General features: G+C 34.4%; 3 protein-coding genes across 3 annotated transcripts; 2 read left to right on the plus strand and 1 right to left on the minus strand.

Moving 5' to 3' along the window:
• The first annotated feature begins 1,604 nt into the window (after positions 1–1,604).
• On the plus strand, positions 1,605–6,174 carry LOC145807830 (uncharacterized). The gene is made up of 2 exons (XM_082906789.1): positions 1,605–2,205; positions 5,873–6,174. Exons 1-2 carry the CDS (start codon positions 1,729–1,731, stop codon positions 6,044–6,046), a joined length of 651 nt encoding a protein of 216 aa, XP_082762915.1. The 5' UTR covers positions 1,605–1,728; the 3' UTR covers positions 6,047–6,174.
• A 211-nt stretch (positions 6,175–6,385) lies between these two features.
• On the minus strand, positions 6,386–8,020 carry LOC145806839 (non-specific lipid transfer protein GPI-anchored 10-like). Its single transcript, XM_082904674.1, has 3 exons — positions 7,418–8,020; positions 6,847–6,918; positions 6,386–6,636 (listed from the first exon to the last, which is right to left on the minus strand). The coding sequence occupies exons 1-3, from the start codon at positions 7,779–7,781 to the stop codon at positions 6,401–6,403; spliced, it is 672 nt and encodes a 223-aa protein (XP_082760800.1). The 5' UTR covers positions 7,782–8,020; the 3' UTR covers positions 6,386–6,400.
• A 5,704-nt stretch (positions 8,021–13,724) lies between these two features.
• On the plus strand, positions 13,725–17,725 carry LOC114308258 (calcium-dependent protein kinase 17). Its single transcript, XM_082906790.1, has 8 exons — positions 13,725–14,516; positions 15,238–15,381; positions 15,491–15,643; positions 15,742–15,857; positions 16,507–16,674; positions 16,782–16,909; positions 17,017–17,116; positions 17,195–17,725. The coding sequence occupies exons 1-8, from the start codon at positions 13,814–13,816 to the stop codon at positions 17,291–17,293; spliced, it is 1,611 nt and encodes a 536-aa protein (XP_082762916.1). The 5' UTR covers positions 13,725–13,813; the 3' UTR covers positions 17,294–17,725.
• Positions 17,726–18,505: the final 780 nt, after the last annotated feature.

The following is an 18,505-nucleotide window of genomic DNA, read 5'->3' on the forward strand; positions in this document are numbered from 1 at the left end:
AGTGATCTCAGTTTATAAATTTGGCCAAAAAATGAAAACACAAAAAATGTGTTTCTATTTTGAGTTTTCAGTTTTTTTTTTTATCACCCAACATTAGCCACCACCCGCCATCATTTTCCACCGCCGTCTTCTGCCACCACCACCCACCATTCACCACCACCTGCCACCACCACTCACCACCCACCTGCTACCACCAGCCACCACCCGCCACCACTACCCACCAGACACCCACTCGCCACCACCACCCACCCCTTGTCGCCGCCACCACCACCACCACCCACCTGTTATCCACCCGCCACCGCCCACTACCTACCACTACCATTCACCGTCCGCCACCACCACCCGCCACTTACTTGCCACCACCACTTACCACCCACCTGCCACCACCATTCACCACCTGCCACCACCAGCCACTTGCCACCCACCCGCCACTACCATCACCCACCACCCACCTGCCATCACCACCCACCACTCACCACCCACCTGCCACCACCACCCACCACCACCACCACTACCCACTCGCTACCACCTACCACCCGCCACCGTCATCTACCCACCCATCACTACCACCACCACCACCCGCCACCATCTGCCATCCGCCACCCACTTGCTACCACCACCCGCCGCCGCCACCACCACCACCACTACCACCCATCACCCGCCGCCACCACCACCACCACCACCACCACCCACTCGCTACCACCCATCACCCGCCACCGTCACCCACCCACCCATCCACTACCACCCGCCACCCGCAACCACCACCACCCACCACTCGCCACCGTCACCCACCCACCCACCACTACCACCCGCCACCTACCCGTCACCCACCACTACCCGCCGTCCGCCACCCACCTGCCACCACTACTCGCCACCCGCCACCACCACCACCATCTCTCACTCACTACCACCCACTACCCACCCACCCGCCACCACTAGCTACCCACTACCCACCGTCACCACTTTCCACCACCATCTTCCACCGCCACTTGCCACCACTTGCCATTTCTTACTCTTTTTTATATTTTTAAATTTTTTAAAACATTTTGTCAATTACCAAACGCGTTTGTAGTTTATGTTTTTCTAAAAATAAACAAAAAATAAACGAAAACCAGTTTATAAAATTTTTGTAAATATAAACTGAAAATGTAAATGTTACCAAACACACCCTATATGTTTATATAAAATCACGTTGATCGGACATCGATACCTACGTGATCAAATAAGTTTCGTATAAAACAAATGGACGGTGAAAAAATAAATGGTTGACAGAAAACTAATCCGACGAGATAGCTATCGATATCCGATCAACGTGATTTTTTTACAGGCATATAGTACTTGACGAGTTCTACATATTGAACGGCTCAAATTATCGAAAACGAGACTCATAGTGGGCCTTCACAGGCCCAACAACACTCTCCGATCTAATATAAGACTGGAGGAAAGCCATTGCCTAATCAAAAAATCCCATTTTAATTTATGTCAAACGAAAACTCAAACTTATTAAAATCTTAATAAATAAATTTAAACATTTAAACATTATTTAAAAATATAAGTACATTTATTTTATTTGATAAGTATTTTTTTATATGACATAACTTGTCCATTTCACACTTGGAACCGTTGCAGTGGATCAAAACGACAGCGTAGTGAGTGCAGATATCAGGTCTTATCCACAAGGCTTAGCCAGAAAAATCTCAACTCGAATCCTCTCTCATCCACCCAAACATGGCTCTCACCATAGGAGGCGGAGGTGGTGGCGCTGCTGGCACACTCTATGGCCGCACCACCACTTTCAACCACGGCGGCGATCGGTTTCTCCGCCGTCCAATCCTCCTCCCACCATCAAACCCTCTTTTTTGGTCTCTTCAATCCACATCACGAAATGACAACAACAACATAGTTCCAAAAGCAGCCAAGAAGATGTCCTCCAGAACAGGAAAGTTCGACAGCAAGAACAAAAGGAGCTTGAATACAACAACCAAAGAACAAGAAACAGAGCAAGGAGAACAACAACAACGGACGGTTCAGATTGAAACTGATGGGAGTAGTGGTGGAACAGGGGTCGTTGATGGAGTTGGTGGTGATGATGGGTATTTCTTGCCGGAGCTTCCCGGTTTAGAGCAGGACTTCTGGGAGGGGCCTCAGTGGGACACTTTTGGATTTGTCGTGCAATATCTCTGGGCTTTTGGCATTCTTTTTGCGGTCTCTCTCTCTCTCTCTCTCTCTCTCTGTGACAATTTTTGTTTATTTGGTTGTTCATTAGTGTTTATAGTGATTGGGTTTTGGGTAAAATTGGTCCTTTTTATGATTATTTTTAGGATTAATTGGTGAAAAGTACACAGTTATGGGCTATATGTTATTTGGTCCAAAGTTTATTTTTTTGTGACAAAACACGCATTGAAAAGTCTCTAAAAAAGTTGCCAGGGGTTGGCAGCCGCTGCTGGTGGCGATGAGGTGGATAAATAGGTGATATTGGACAGATAGGTAGATAGGGGACATGAGTAGTTGATATTTTGGACAAATAGATAGATAGTTGACACGTATATAGATATGTGAAGATGACATTTGTACATGTATGTTACATTTTTTAGACAGATATGTGTCTTTTTGGACATATAATGTCTTTTTGGTCTAAAAAGATTTAAGCGATTCAATAGTTTCAGAAGTGGACCTCTGGTTTAGTGCCCTTTGAATTATAGAGTCCAAAGAGAGGTTTTCTGAATTGGGTTTCAATTTTTTCGAATGTACATATGAATTGGTTTGCCAATATAAATTGTAAGAGATACCAATTGCTTGTTTGGTCTAATGCTATGAAGTTAGTGCTAGGAGGTCAGGGGCAGAGCCATGATTTTTTTCCATGTTTGGTAATTGTAAATATTTTGAAGCACTAAATAGGCCATTTTAATTAGAGAACTGATTGAGATATTTTAAATCTGAAACCTATGTATGTTAATGTACTTAATTGTGCAAATTTTAGAAATATCTCAATCAGTTCTCTTTCAGTGTTAATTAGATCTAACACAGAAGTATCAAATGCTCGTCCTACATTTGGGGGCAATTGCTCCCACTCTCTAACACAGAAGTATCAAATGCTCATCCTACCTTTGGGGGTGAAAAAATGATCTATCACAGATAAACTAGTAATTTTCAAAAGTCATTGGGGGCAATTGCTCCCACTTGTTTCAATGTTGCTCTGCCCCTGCAGGCAACTTTAGAGACTATAGAGCATATTTGGTATGATGGAATGAAATGAAGTGGGAATGGTTTGAGAGTGAAAATGAAATACAAGGTTGAATGGAATGGAATGTTTATGTCCATTTCCAGTTCCATTCCATTGTTTGGTTGCAAACATGGAATGACATAGAAATAGGACGATAATTCTCATTCTCATAATAAGTTTTTATTATTTATTTATTTTTTTAACAAGCTAGTAACAAATAAATTGAAAATTTATATAGATCATGATAGTGTTGATAGTTGTAGTCTTGTAGAAGTGATAGTGTGAGTCGTGATAGTGGTGGCATTGGTGGTGGTTATAGCAGTGATAGTAAGATGATGGTAGTGGTAGTGGTGGTGGTAGGTTGTTGTGGTGTCATTGGTGGTCGTAAGGTGGTGTTGTCGTTGTGATGGTGGTGGTTGTGGGGGCGGCGGTGGCGGCCAACGATAGTAGAGTGGTGGTTCTTGCGATGGTAATGGTGGTGGTGTGATGTTTATGAAGGTGGTAGTAGTGGTGGTAAGGTAGTGGTTGTTGCGGTGGAGGCAATGGTGGTAGTGGGAGCGGTGGTAGCAGGGTAGTAGTCCTAACGATGGTAATGGTGGTGGTTTTATGATTGTGGTGGTAGTGGTTGTGGTAGTAATGGTGGTGTGGTTGTGAAGGCGGCAGTAGTGGTTGTGGCGGTAAGGTGGTGGAATGGGTGGTAGCAGAAGGGAATAGTAGTGGTAGTTAAATGATAATATTTTTTTTAAGTACCCCCAAAAAAAAAAAATAATAACAAAATTTTATGGTGATTCCATGATGGAATAGAATAACCATTCCTTAGGTTGGAGGAAGGAATAGGCATTCCCACATTTTGTTAGAATAGTCATTCCAATGGCTATTCCCACTTAGATAAGACGTATCAAACAAGAGAAAGGGAATACAAAGCTAGAATGGACATTCCATTCCAGCCCATTTTATCGTACCAAACGTGCTCTTAGTTAAGAGAGTTGATATTGGTTGGTTGTTCAAGGCTTAGCCCTCGACTGGGCTAGCATTGATGAAAAAATGACAAAATAAAAACTTCTCCCATCGCATCATTAACTGGTGTAGGATTAATGATCTCAGCCAAGCCAGTCACTAAGGTTGGTATACTCAGGGTGCTTATTCCCCAAAAAAAGAAAAAAATGAAAAGAGTTAAATATTTGTAATGATCTTGTTCAGTAGATGTCAATCGAAACTGATGTTCTTTCCACTTGAATAGCTAGAATTATGTATAATGATGGTCATGATCACCATGTTTTGATTGAAATGGAGAATGACGAATCAATGACCATCTCAATTGGGATAAAAAATTATGATGGGATGTTGACCCTAGTCGCTGTTTTTTCAAAGAGCCTATTCATACTTTCAGACCACATTTCCCATCTTACAACTAAAAGCCATTTTGGGAGAGCGTATCGTCTTAAGAAGACTTCAGTAACATGTTTTCTATGCCTAATGCAACATTTCCCAAATCTTTCATGAAGGAAATAGGCTCTTTTGCATCAGCAATTAAACATCAGACTTAAAGCATAGAATTCCTTCTTTGCATTGACTGTTCTATCTGCAGCAGCATGCTTAGTTGACAAGTCCATACCAATGTATATCAGCTGATAATATATTGATATGTAGCATGACAAAAAATTTGCTAGCGATGCCCAAATTTTGTCTATCCAATAATATTAAGGTTTTGTTGCTCCTTAAATTATAAACTAGTTTTCTGATATAGTAATGAAGATATGTCGTAGGATGCATTGAAAATTTAGGAGAAAAGTCTTATAGATCATGTAATAGACCATCTGGATAGAAATGCTACAAACTCACAAATTATTAGATGTTGTAATCTTTCATCATTCTTTGAGGTGTATTGATATGATTTTCTGTATTTTTTCCTTATTTTGTCAAAGTTTTAAATATCAAATCTGTTACGAATAATTGAAACGAAATTATTTCACCAGCATGGAGTTTTCTTATAATTTACTATTGCAATCATTGCTATTAATCATGTTCTCAACCTCAACCATCTAAACTCTTGCAAAAAGTCTATGTTAAAGTCAGAACTTTTTTTTTCCTTCAAAATTTCAACACACAACCCAACAACATTAAAATGTTGAAGACAATGTGGCTGAAAGGATTGAAGATGTGCTGAAAGCTTATGGAAGACCACCTTTTCAACATATAAGACACTGAAAAGTAGAATTTAAAATTCCAAATTGATTTCTTTAACTGTCACTATAATCTATGAATTTTGTTAATAAGGTTAGGGAAATGTGTTTTTCCCCCCACTTTCTTACTGCTGCTGATAAAATTAAACTTCTCATATCGACATTTAGGTATGACAGTACTTATATGATAAGTGTCTCTATGTAAAAATAAATAAATAATTAAAAGAAGAAGGTTTTAGTGTATCAGTAGATCAGGTTATTTGGAGCTTAAAGGACCTTTATTTATACTGTTGTTTCTGATCCGTACTAATGAAGAAAGTTTGTGCTAACTTTCTGAAACATTAACTGTTTAGTCTTAAATTTTGATGTAGTGAAGAGTTTATGTCAGTACCCCCTTCTGCTATTTGTGCATGTTTGCATTCTTTGGCACTCTCTGACATTGATTTTTAAACTTTATTAATTGCAGCTAATTGCATGTGGAATTGCTGTTGCCACATACAATGAAGGTGCAACAGATTTCAAGGCGACTCCTGCATACAAGGAATCAATTCAATCAAGAGAGCTTTTAGAAGAACCGGAAGGGTCTAACTCTGACGTTTTCGAGTCCAACCCGACTGAGGAGGCACCTAGTTTGGAATAGCCATTTAAATTTTGAATCCAAACTTCACCTTGTAGTCATGATACAATTCCGGCAAAAGGAACATTTCAACCATAGTTGTTACCCTCGGTTTGTAAGGTAATGATAAGCGCTGTAACTAATTCACTTTTCGTTGTTTTACTCTTGTTATGTGAGATATGAGACGTAGGTATAGCATAAGATTGTTGGTAGAAAGTAAACTAAAAAGGAAATATAATCAATACTATATCTATCAAAGTAGTAAAATCTTATTACATTACCAACCCATAACTCTGTTCTTCGATATTAAATTAAATTCACTCGACAAACTAAACCTAAAGCGAAGGGATTATGATATAGCAGACTATATATAGTGGTCTATGCAGGACTCAGCAGTATGAATGCTATTGCAGCGACCAGCATGACCGTTTGACCTTTTATCTTCAACTCTGTGCCATCACTACGGCCAAATCCAAAACCCATGATGTTGGTTCTAGGTGCCACAGTGACCATAGGAGCGGCTGAAATTCCCAGAAAACAAGGAAGTGGATTGTAAATAAACCAGGACCAAAGACTAACAGTAGTTCTTAAAGAATCACAGAAAAACTTACAGCCTACAGGTACTCAACACAAATTTATCCACATAAAATTTGTGTTTGTTTGTGAATCTTCTGTGTGAGTAACATATTTATTATTTGAAAAAAACTTGTGTAATGCTTTTTAAATTGTGAAATTACACTCCAAATTCATTCAACTTTTTTATTTATATATTGTCTATCCAATTGCATTTTACACGAATTATGGAATATGATGTGTTTACTTACCAGCTATGGAGGAATTGGGGTGTGTCCCAGAGGGGCCTTGAGAAACAGGTGAACTGGGAGGGATAGGCACCCCTTCAAAGAAGCCAAACAAAGAAACACAAACATGTTATACAAAATCAATTGTAAGACCCAACTTGCAAATATATCTACAGACACTGTCCAATATTAAACTTTGTCCACAAATTAGGCCCTATTTGACAATAGTTTAGTAAATTGTTTTTTGACTATACAAATTCAAAGAGTAAAAATCGTGTTTACTTTTTTGCTAAATTAGTAAGGGTAATAAGGTAGTTTTCCACAAAAGAATACTAGAAAGCAATTGTCATACCCTACCTTAAGGTCTATTTATTTTGGGAGAAATTTTATTCTTCTAGAATACTTATATATATATTTTTTTATTTATTTATAAAATTTATGTGACAGTAGTCAATGGATCTTCTCCTTCAAAGCAAGAAAATCAAGTTTGTCATATTATTTTATTTGTATAGCATTACTCTTTTTTTTCTTGCGGGAAGTTAATCTATGCCATGGTGTACCATGTTTGGAAAAGTTGGCTAGTATAATATAATACCTGAACATGTAGAGAAGTCAACTTGGAGGTTGCAAAGAAGTGGGAGCTGCAGAGCAAGTGTAGTATTGATAGGAAAAGAGCTCAATGCAGTGTCATTCAGCAAGAGGCATAGGCAACCTGGTTGCTGGTTGTACAGCTGTCGGAGGTTATCACAACATGGCTGCGCCGGCGAGGGGACAGTCCCCTGCACGAACGGCGCACATGGGACCAATAGCATCAGGCGTGGCGTGCAATCTGCGACAGTAGGGCTCGATGGCAAGATGCCTAGGTTTTGGGAAAGAGTGGTTGATGGGAGGCCAGTGAGAAACAGAAGAACTAGAGAGGTGGTTATGGCAATGGGAGAGAGGGAGTGAAGAGAAGACATGGTGGTGTGTTTGCTTCTTCCTTTTTATTTTTTATTTTATTTTATTTTTGTGTGTGTTGGGAGATTAGATAGATGTCTAAGAGTAGTTTGTTTTAGATGAGAAGAAAATGTACTAAGGGTGTATGAAATAGATGAAGATGCATTGTTCTAGTGTGAGCTGCTCCATGCCTAATGTGTGTAATTCCAACACACACTTTCTACTTTACTGGGTAAATTACATTATTGGTCCATTTAGTTTGACAAAATTTTACTTTGGTCCCGTAGTTTCAATTTTATTTTAATGTGATTCCTCCATCAATTTTCATTAATAATTTGAACAAAAAACAACACGTGCGAAATTAAGGGGACCAAATTGTCATTTAGAAAAGATAATAGTGACTGTTGGTGTGTAATTTATTTATTTTTCTTTCTTGTCTTAAAATTGCTAAAATTTTCACGTGAGTTGCTCGTGGCATTTTTCCATCAGAAGAGCTAACAGCAATTAACAAAGGGCCAGATTGAAATGCAATTGAAAGCGTAGGCTTAAATTGATGAAATTAAAACTAGACTGACTAAAATGAAATTTCACTCAAACTAGAGGATTAATAATGTAATTTACTCTTACCTTTTTATCTTGTACACAACTAGCTTCTTGTACTTATGGGTCTGCAAGATGAGATTTGGACTTGTGGATATAGAATGTATATGAATGAATAATTCTTTGTTTTTTTGGTAGAAGTAACTTCTATCAATAAATATGAGATATATATATTTTTAACAACATGAGTAATTCTATTTACTATGCTTGAAAAATTGTCCCAAAGTTTATCAAAAGATTGTCACATCAGCGTGTGGGCTCTAACCGTTATTAAACACACTACAAACCGCGAAATTTATTCAAAATTTAAATTAAATGGATGAGATTCATTATAGGTGTGGGACACAATATATCAAGTCTTCATCTACACCATACATTTATATTCTTGGCAATTAATATATATATATTTTTTGATAAAAATTTGGATAACTTTTTTGGTAACTTATAATTAATACATTTTTTAGAATTTGAAATGAGACTCTTTTGGTTTTATACAAACAAACAAATTATATATATTAAACAATTGATGTGGCACTGCCATACTATTATATTAGATTTTGTTTCAAATTTTTAACTTATATGATTGCATGATACATTTGTGAGTAAAAAAATAAAATAAATTATACAATTTCACTATGTCAGAGTTTGCCTTTAACGGCGATAACAAACCGCCGTTAATAAGTATAAAATTGTAACAAAACCTTTAACGGTGGTAAGACGACAAAAAGTGAAACCGTCATCTATATAAGTGTCGGGAATAATTTAAAGGCGGTAATGTTACCGCCATTATTAATAGCGGCGGTATCTACGACGGTTATTAACCGCCACATAAAAAATCGACGGGTATGAAAATTAAAGGTGGTTTGTAGAACCATCGTTTTACGAGGCTTTTCCCAATATGAGCCTTTTTTACATTGTATTTCCAAAACTAGGCCAACTTCTGACGGAATTCCAAAACTAAGCTAAAGCGCCATTACTATTCGCGCTTTTACTGTTAGGAGCGCAAAAGTAGATGAACAGCAAAATCGCTATTACAAATAGCGACTTTGATTAAGAAGTCGCTGTTACGAATAGCGCTTCTAGGGTTAATTTTTTTCTCAAGGAAAACGCTGTTAAGAAAAGCGCTTTTTACACAATTTTTTTTTGCAAAAAAAACGCTATTGCTAATAGCGCTTTCACTGTACATATAATTTTTTTTTTTTTTTTTAGAAAACGTTATTTCAAATAACGTTTTTACTGTTGAGAGATTCACCAAAACCAACCCACCTCTGACACACGCACACACCCACGCACACCCAACCCACACTAAGCATTGCTTTTAATATAATTTTTATATATAATAATAAATTATATAATTTTTATAATTTTCGTAAATATAAATCATTTTTAGGTTATAGATGGTTTGATTTATAACACGTATGTAAGGGTAAAAAATTTTGTAATCAAAAATAATTTTTGCAATTTTTATAATCAAAAATAATTTATAAATTATCAAAAATAATTTATAATACGTATGTATTATAAAAAATTTTATAATAATTTATAATACGTATGTATTATTTAAATCTTTACATTTTTTATTTAAAATTTTTTACAGTAAACCCATCTTCACATTTTATAATACGTATGTATTATTCAAAAATAATTTATAAAAATTTATAATTAATACGTATGTAAAAAATTTAATACGTATCTTCACATTTACATTTACAGTAAACCCATCTTCACATTTACATACGTATGGTTTAAGGGTAAAATTTTTGATAAATGATAAATCAAACCATCCATAACCTAAAATAATTATTATATATTTATTAATAATTTATTTAAAGTAAATAATTTATATATATAATACATACGTATCAAAAATAATTTATTTAAAGTAAATATATAAAAATTATATATATAATACATACGTATTATATATAGTTTATTTAAAGTAAATACATACGTATTATAAATTATTATAAAATTTTTTATAATACATACGTATTATAAATTATTTTTGGTAATTTATAAATTATTTTTGATTATAAAAATTGCATACACTATTTGATTATAAATTATATATAATACATACGCTATTTGATTATTTTGTATTATAAATTTTTTTAAATACATACGTATTATAATTTTTATATATTTACTTTAAATAAATTATTTTTGATACGTATGTATTATATATATACTTTAAATAAATTATTAATAAATATATAATAATTATTTTATAAAATAAATTATTAATAAAAATTATTGATTGTAAAATAAATTGATTAGTTTATAAAAATTATGGATGGTTTGATTTATCATTTATCAAAAATTTTACCCTTAAACCATACGTATGTAAATGTGAAGATGGATTTACTGTAAATGTAAATGTGAAGATACGTATTAAATTATTTACATACGTATTAATTATAAATTTTTATAAATTATTTTTAAATAATACATACGTATTATAAAATGTGAAGATGGGTTTACTGTAAAAAGTTTTAAATAAAAAATGTAAAGATTTAAATAATACATACGTATTATAAATTATTATAAAAAATTTTATAATACATATGCGTTATAAAATTTTATTAATAATTTATTTTATAAAATAATTATTATATATTTATTAATAATTTATTTAAAGTATATATATAATACGTACGTATCAAAAATAATTTATTTAAAGTAAATATATAAAAATTATATATATAATACATACGGATTATATATAATTTATTTAAAGTAAATACATATATATTATAAATTATTATAAAAAAATTTTATAATACATACGTATTATAAACTATTTTTGGTAATTTATAAATTATTTTTTATTATAAAAATTGTAAAAATTATTTTTGATTACAAAATTTTTTACCCTTACATACGTGTTATAAATCAAACCATCCATAACCTAAAAATGATTTATATTTACGAAAATTATAAAAATTATATAATTTATTATTATATTAAAAGCAATGCTTAGTGTGGGTTGGGTGTGTGTGGGTGTGTGCGTGTGTCAGAGGTGGGTTGGTTTTGGTGAATGTCTCAACAGTAAAAACGTTATTTGAAATAACGTTTTCTAAAAAAAAAAAAAAAAAAAATTATATGTACAGTGAAAGCGCTATTAGCAATAGCGTTTTTTTCGCAAAAAAATTTTGTGTAAAAAGCGCTGTTCTTAACAGCGTTTTCCTTGGGAAAAAAATTAACCTTAGAAGCGCTATTCGTAACAGCGACTTCTTAATCAAAATCGCTATTTGTAATAGCGATTTTGCTGTTCATCTACTTTTGCGCTCCTAACAGTAAAAGCGCGAATAGTAATGGCACTTTAGCTTAGTTTTGGAATTCCGTCAAAAGTTGGCCTAGTTTTGGAAATACAATGTAAAAAAGGCTTATATTGGGAAAAGCCTCTCGTCTTACTGCCGTTAATGAAACCGCGGTTAAAGACTAATTCTGGTGTAGTATTTATTTGTTTAGGTAACATTTCTTTATATCAATACAGTACTTGATACAGTCCACGCATCAGATTAATAGAAATCATGCCCCAAATTGCTTGTATTTTATGTGAACAGCTTTGATGATTGGAATACATAAATCAAGTTTACTAACTATAATTGCAAAAAAGAAAATGATAGTCAATTACCTAAGGAATCATGAATTTGGATAGAAATTTTAAAAGGAAAATGAAAAAAAAAAATTTAAATTGTATTTCATTCATATTTGCCTTACATTTTCAGTTTTCCTTTCAAAATTTATGATTTAAGCACACCCTAAAAGCCAAGTTTCCAAGATTGATTCAAATAGGTTATTTGAAAATTTTGAAGTGCCGTTTCCCCCAAGAAATTCATTCAACTTTTTTGTTTGTAAAAAATGATTAAATATGACATTTCTCGTCATTTTAGAATAAAAAGTTACTTCAAGAATAATGTTAGAGATTCTGAAAATTCTATTAAAAATTTTACCAAATGTCTCACATGGGTGTGGGTCCTATGTGATTCTCACACCCATATAAAATATTTAGTAAAATTTTTAAGATCTCTAACATTTTTGTTACTTCAATTCTGCTTTAGACAAAAAAACTAGTCACAATTTTTTATTTATTGGCATAAGTGAATTCCAAGCAACTATTCATTAGTAGTGATGCGATATGGACCATCCATTTATATGACAGTTTACCACCATCCATTTATATGACAATTTACTTGAAACCCACATAAACGAATAGTCCAGATTTAGAACTTGTCCTTCATGACACCCAAACTCACAAAATTATTATAAAAAAAGGAAAAAAAAATTGAAATAGCTGGAATTAGCCATACAAATTTCTTGAGTGGGAGAACTCTCAATCCATATTTGGCTTCACGTTTGTCATTTCACATATCTTACTAGATCATTATATGTTTTTCTGTCATTACAATATTTTTGTATATAATTTATATATTTATCTATTCCTAAATTCTTTAAATATATATACTATTTGAGAATTTCAAGTTGCAAAGTCTCGAGATATAATTCTATATATTTTCAAACAAGGAATAGAGAAAATTTCATATCAGAAAATCTTGTACCCATGTAAGTTTATCCACCACACCCCAGGGTGGTTTTGTCACTCCCAAACATCAAAGTACAAAATTGACAGTGTGTGTATATAGGGATGACAATCCATTGAAATTTTCATACTTTTGTATATTTGCAAAGAGATCCACCTAGGGGTATTGTAGTCACTTTCTCAAAAATAACAGCTAAGGTGCGGGAGCTTCTATTTACACATCAACCTTCCCCTCTTTGCACACACTTCATAAAAATTATTTTTATTATAAATTTTTTTTTCAGGTGAAATTACTATTATAGACATCAAATAAACCCATTCGGAAGTTGATTGTCGGAAAAATAACAAAAATTCGGAAGTCTACTTCTGAACCAATTGTTTATTTTCGGAAAGCTACTTCCGATTCAATTGCTTATTTTCAGAAATCTACTTCCGAATCAATTATTTATTGAAAAAGATGTGTAAAAAGGGAAATGAGTGTGTGTAAATAGAAGCTCCCCTAAGGTGCCCATCATAGCTTTGCAATTTGTTCATCTGTACAAGTTCCCTAGCCGTTATCTAACACAACCAACAAATCAAAAAACCGTTTGTTTCCCGGGAAACCCTCCCAACCCTAGTCCCTAAAAGAAAACACTAGTCTCCTCCCACTTTCTCAAGACTCTTTCAACCCATTTCAAACATAGCCCCCCCTACAATTCCTCACCATCAGTCCTCTCCAATATTCTCCCAAGTCCAACCTGTATCATCCTTTCTCTACCTTTCTTTTCTGTCTGTCTCTAAAATATCTTCTTCTTTTTTTTTTTTTTTTTTTTTTCAGTCCCCAAAACCCCCCACTCCTTTTTTGCTCGCCCTCCGGGCCCACCCCCATCCCATATTCTTCTTCTTCTCCCTCCCTCCCTGTCTCTCCATCTAATGGGGAACTGTTGTTCCCATGGCGATGCCAATGACCCCCCTGACAACAATGCTGGCAAAGCCGAGGGATTAGGCGATCAGATGGATGAAAACAATGCCGGTCCCACCCAATCTCCACAAAATTCAACCACCCCGCCTAAAAACACGCCTCCCTCGTCCTCCCCAAGTCACAAGCCCTCAAAGCCTGCCGCAGTGGGGCCTGTTTTAGGCCGGCCTATGGAGGACATTCGCCAGACGTATACGATTGGAAAAGAGCTTGGGAGGGGACAATTTGGTGTGACTCATTTGTGCACAAACAAGGCAACTGGGGAACAATTTGCTTGCAAGACAATAGCAAAGAGGAAATTGGTTAACAAGGAGGACATTGAGGATGTTAGGAGAGAAGTCCAAATTATGCATCATTTGGCGGGACAACCAAATATCGTGGAATTAAAGGGAGCGTATGAGGATAAGCATTCGGTACATTTGGTGATGGAGTTGTGTGCCGGAGGTGAGCTGTTTGATCGGATCATAGCCAAAGGGCATTATACTGAACGGGCTGCTGCGTCGCTATTGAGGACCATTGTGCAGATTGTCCACACATGTCATACAATGGGGGTTATTCATAGGGATCTCAAGCCCGAGAACTTCCTTTTGTTGAACAAGGATGAGAATTCGCCTCTTAAAGCTACTGATTTCGGTCTATCCGTCTTCTACAAGCAAGGTTCTAGTTTTATCATCCTTGTTTCTTAATGTTTTTCTTACATTATGAGCTATTTACCCATGAAATTTCAGTAAATATCTAATTTAAAATGGTTTGGCTATCTTTTGTTAATTTAAAAAATATATTTTTTTGCTTGGTGAGGAAAAACCAGGAAATGAAATGACACAATTTATAGAATGAATGAGAAAACTTGGTAGGGTGTTGAAATTCTTAAACCATGGTTTTTTTTTTTATATATATATTTTTTAACATATTCTGCTTTAAGTTGATTTTGGGATAATCTCTGTCTTCTCAATTTTCTAAAAATTGGAGACATGTTTCTAATCTAATTTAGATTATATTGTGAATTTGTGATGTGTGCACAAAGACGAAATGTTACAGTTTTTAAGTTTCTTACAAGAAATAAATTTGCGTTTAATGATTTCATCACCTAAAACACCAAAATGGTTGTAAGAAGTAGAAATCAACTTAGTTACCATACAAGAACAAAATTTATTGTAGATGAGTGTACCATTAAAAACAATATAAACTTTTTCCAAGCGCAAGTGTGCAAACTTTCCAAAGGATAATGCTTTTCAGTTTGCCATAACTTAACAGTTTTCTTCACTAAACCCCTCTTTTTGTGGATATGATGTTGTTTTTCTAATGAATGTTTCATTTTTCTCTTTAATTTGAAGACTTTCTGACCTATCTAACATTAAGAAATGGCTACCTTCGACAGGAGAACTATTCAAAGATATTGTGGGTAGTGCATATTATATCGCACCTGAAGTGTTGAAGAGAAGATATGGACCAGAAGTAGATATATGGAGCATTGGGGTTATGTTATATATTCTTCTATGTGGTGTTCCCCCCTTCTGGGCTGGTAATCATTTTCTTTTCTTTCTTTTTTTTTTTAAATTTATTTTTAACTTGTCTCAAGGTTTATATATTGAGAGAGTATGGATAATTGATTGATAAAAACGAATTGACAGAGTCGGAGCATGGCATTTTCAATGCAATCTTGCGTGGCCATGTTGATTTTACAAGTGATCCATGGCCTTCAATTTCATCCGGAGCAAAGGATCTTGTGAGGAAAATGTTGAACTCCGACCCCAAGCAGAGGCTGACAGCATTCCAAGTTCTAAGTTAGCATGATTACATTTCAAAAGTTATTGTTTCAATACATGTCGTCGTTGAAAAATGGAATACTTGTGTTCTAAATAAGCATAATTTTGTGTTTCAGATCATCCCTGGATTAAGGAAGATGGAGAAGCACCTGATACACCACTTGACAATGCTGTTTTGGATAGACTCAAACAGTTCAGAGCAATGAATAAGTTCAAGAAAGTTGCTCTTCGGGTATGCCAAACTTCTCTCATTTTAAACAGTAGTCATCTTGTTTGTTAGTTTGAATGGTAAATATTCGTTTCATTTTGATAGTTCAGAAAGTCTCACGTTCTCAGTTTGGATAAACAAATCATGACAATAATAGATGAATACTTAGGTCATGACAATGCAATTAGTGAGCTTGGTATAGAATTTGGTGCTATTGTAAGCATGTGTTACAGCCATTAGTCTCTCAAGACTAAGCGGTTAATTTTAAACTCGTAACATGTTCCTTATACTAGAATCATGTAAAACAACATCATCCATCCCTAAAACTTTTCAAAATCATCCTTCCCTACAACATTCAATTTTGTTATGGGAAAATGCTAAACTATCAGAAATTTTATACAGAATTTACTAAAATGATGTAGCAGGGACATATTTGCAAAGTTATGACCATAATAATCGGAATAATGTTTTTAAATGAATGGATACCATTATGCCACATCATTATAAATAGTAATTCTGTAAACTTTTTCTATTTGTATATCACTACTCTCTACTAGCTATGTCACAAGCACTGGCACTAAACTGCTTTTAGATCAGTTGGCTCCATTGCCCAATCCTTGGCACACGAGATTAGGAAAGTTCCGTTACAGTTTAATTTTCTTGCAACGGTTAGGTTATTGCTGGCTGCCTATCAGAGGAAGAAATCATGGGATTGAAGCAAATGTTTAAAGGCATGGATACTGATAACAGCGGGACAATAACACTAGAGGAGCTGAAACAAGGACTCGCGAAGCAAGGGACAAAGCTATCCGAATATGAAGTCAAACAGTTGATGGAAGCAGTAAGTTCCCAAAAAAAGAAAAAAACCCTGTTAATAAAAGTTTTGAATTCCATCGTGTCATTTTTTATTTTATGTTTTTAATTTTATGCTCTATTTTTCCAAAATAGGCTGACGCAGATGGAAATGGGACAATAGACTATGACGAGTTCATTGCAGCAACAATGCAATTGAACAGAATGGACAGAGAAGAACATCTTTACACTGCATTCCAATACTTTGACAAAGATAATAGCGGGTAGTTATGATCATGACTGGCAATGATCATGCCAAGAACAATCTTGATATCCTTATGATTACATACTAGCATTATATAAAATTGTTTACTATTTGTATTTTTTCCAGGTACATTACCATAGAAGAACTACAACAAGCTCTTCGTGAGTTTGGAATCAACGATGGGAGGGACATAAATGAAATCATATCTGAAGTTGATGCTGATCATGTGAGCAAAAAATTAGAAAAAAGAAAAGAAAAAGCTGTATTTGATGAAGCAAACTAATGAACAACTTAATACTTGCAGGATGGTCGGATTGACTACGATGAATTTGTGGCCATGATGAGAAAGGGTAACCCGGAAGCAGCACAAAACCCCAAGAAAAGGCGCGATGTATTCGTTTGATTATGCTTTTCTGTGACAGCAGAGGAGTAAATATAACTATTCTATGTCACCAAAGAGCTTTTAATGGTTGGACGGTGAGAAATGGTGAGAAATTTCATGAATTTGATTATAAAAAGAAAAATTCATGGATTCCTTGTTGTATTGTGTACATTACATATTGCAACGGAAAAAGATTGGAAGGGATATATATAGGCAAAATGATAAGAGGCTTAACAAGGAATTTGTATCCATGTGTTTGAAGATAATGAGGTTTTATGGTGTTCGGTTTGTTATTATCATTCTCATTTTTTTAACACTTTAATCAGGTGTGGCTTGGAAATGTTTAGGAATCAATGGGGGTTTTTAAATGTATCTATTCTTGTTCAATATTTATTAGTATAGACATTACTATGTATTATTATTGTAGACTTTAATGGCATCTTGTTATATTAATCTATCTTAATTACCATGTGTTGTGAACTTTGAAGGGGCCTCATATTCCCTTCAAATGCCTGTTTCCTTGATGCATGTAAAGTCGGATGAAGTACCTGTTTGGTGCAATTTTTCTCAAGTTGAAAGTGAATCAAAACAGCAATACTAGACACTTAGAAAATTTATTCAAAAAAATATCCAAAAGAATAATCATGTGGTTGAGATCAATTTTAAGTGTATCTCCCACAATATAAGAGTTGAATCTGTCCCAAACATCATTTTCCTAGATAAGATTCTGGGTAAATTTTCTGAACAACTAGCTTTTCTGTAACTAGAAAGTAGGAGCTGAAAACAAGTTTCACTCTCAGTTTCTAGATGATCAACTTATTTAATTTATTTTTGTCTCATAAGTTAAATAAAAATTATACCAAACATTTTGACATATATTTCCAAAATAAAAATGTTATAAGCAATTTGAAAAAATTATACCAAGCAGAATGAAATAGAATTGGTGAGAGCCTTACCTATTTATAGATAAAACTACCCAAGGATGGCAGATGCACTGGTGCTCTCTTTTAAGGTTCCAAGGGTGGATCAATGGTGAGTGTAATGATTTTTTTTTTAATTTAAAATAATTATAAATTTATATTTATTTTTTATAGTGATTAGATTTCTAATGGAAATCCTTCATTACATAGATGAATTGGTTGGAGAGGATCAAAGTCTGTTATAACACATGAGTCAAAAATATATTTGTATCATTTTAGGCGTAGGAAAATCAATTTTCAAGGGAAGGCCATG

The sequence above is a fragment of the Camellia sinensis genome, chromosome 14 (genome assembly GCF_055761805.1).
Source record: "Camellia sinensis isolate YWXY chromosome 14, ASM5576180v1, whole genome shotgun sequence".
Taxonomy (NCBI): Eukaryota; Viridiplantae; Streptophyta; class Magnoliopsida; order Ericales; family Theaceae; genus Camellia; species Camellia sinensis.

What these genes read in the sequence shown, in the direction of transcription:
- LOC145807830 (XM_082906789.1), top strand. Translation starts at nt 1,729, where the DNA reads ATGGCTCTCACCATAGGAGGCGGAGGTGGTGGCGCTGCTGGCACACTC. An exon ending in CTTTTGGCATTCTTTTTGCG is followed by an intron (nt 2,206 to 5,872) that starts GTCTCTCTCTCT and finishes TATTAATTGCAG; the next exon opens with CTAATTGCATGTGGAATTGC.
- LOC145806839 (XM_082904674.1), bottom strand. Translation starts at nt 7,781, where the DNA reads ATGTCTTCTCTTCACTCCCTCTCTCCCATTGCCATAACCACCTCTCTA. An exon ending in TGACTTCTCTACATGTTCAG is followed by an intron (nt 6,919 to 7,417) that starts GTATTATATTAT and finishes GCTTCTTTGAAG; the next exon opens with GGGTGCCTATCCCTCCCAGT. An exon ending in CCCCAATTCCTCCATAGCTG is followed by an intron (nt 6,637 to 6,846) that starts GTAAGTAAACAC and finishes GAGTACCTGTAG; the next exon opens with GCTGTAAGTTTTTCTGTGAT.
- LOC114308258 (XM_082906790.1), top strand. Translation starts at nt 13,814, where the DNA reads ATGGGGAACTGTTGTTCCCATGGCGATGCCAATGACCCCCCTGACAAC. An exon ending in TGTTCCCCCCTTCTGGGCTG is followed by an intron (nt 15,382 to 15,490) that starts GTAATCATTTTC and finishes ACGAATTGACAG; the next exon opens with AGTCGGAGCATGGCATTTTC. An exon ending in TTTGACAAAGATAATAGCGG is followed by an intron (nt 16,910 to 17,016) that starts GTAGTTATGATC and finishes TATTTTTTCCAG; the next exon opens with GTACATTACCATAGAAGAAC.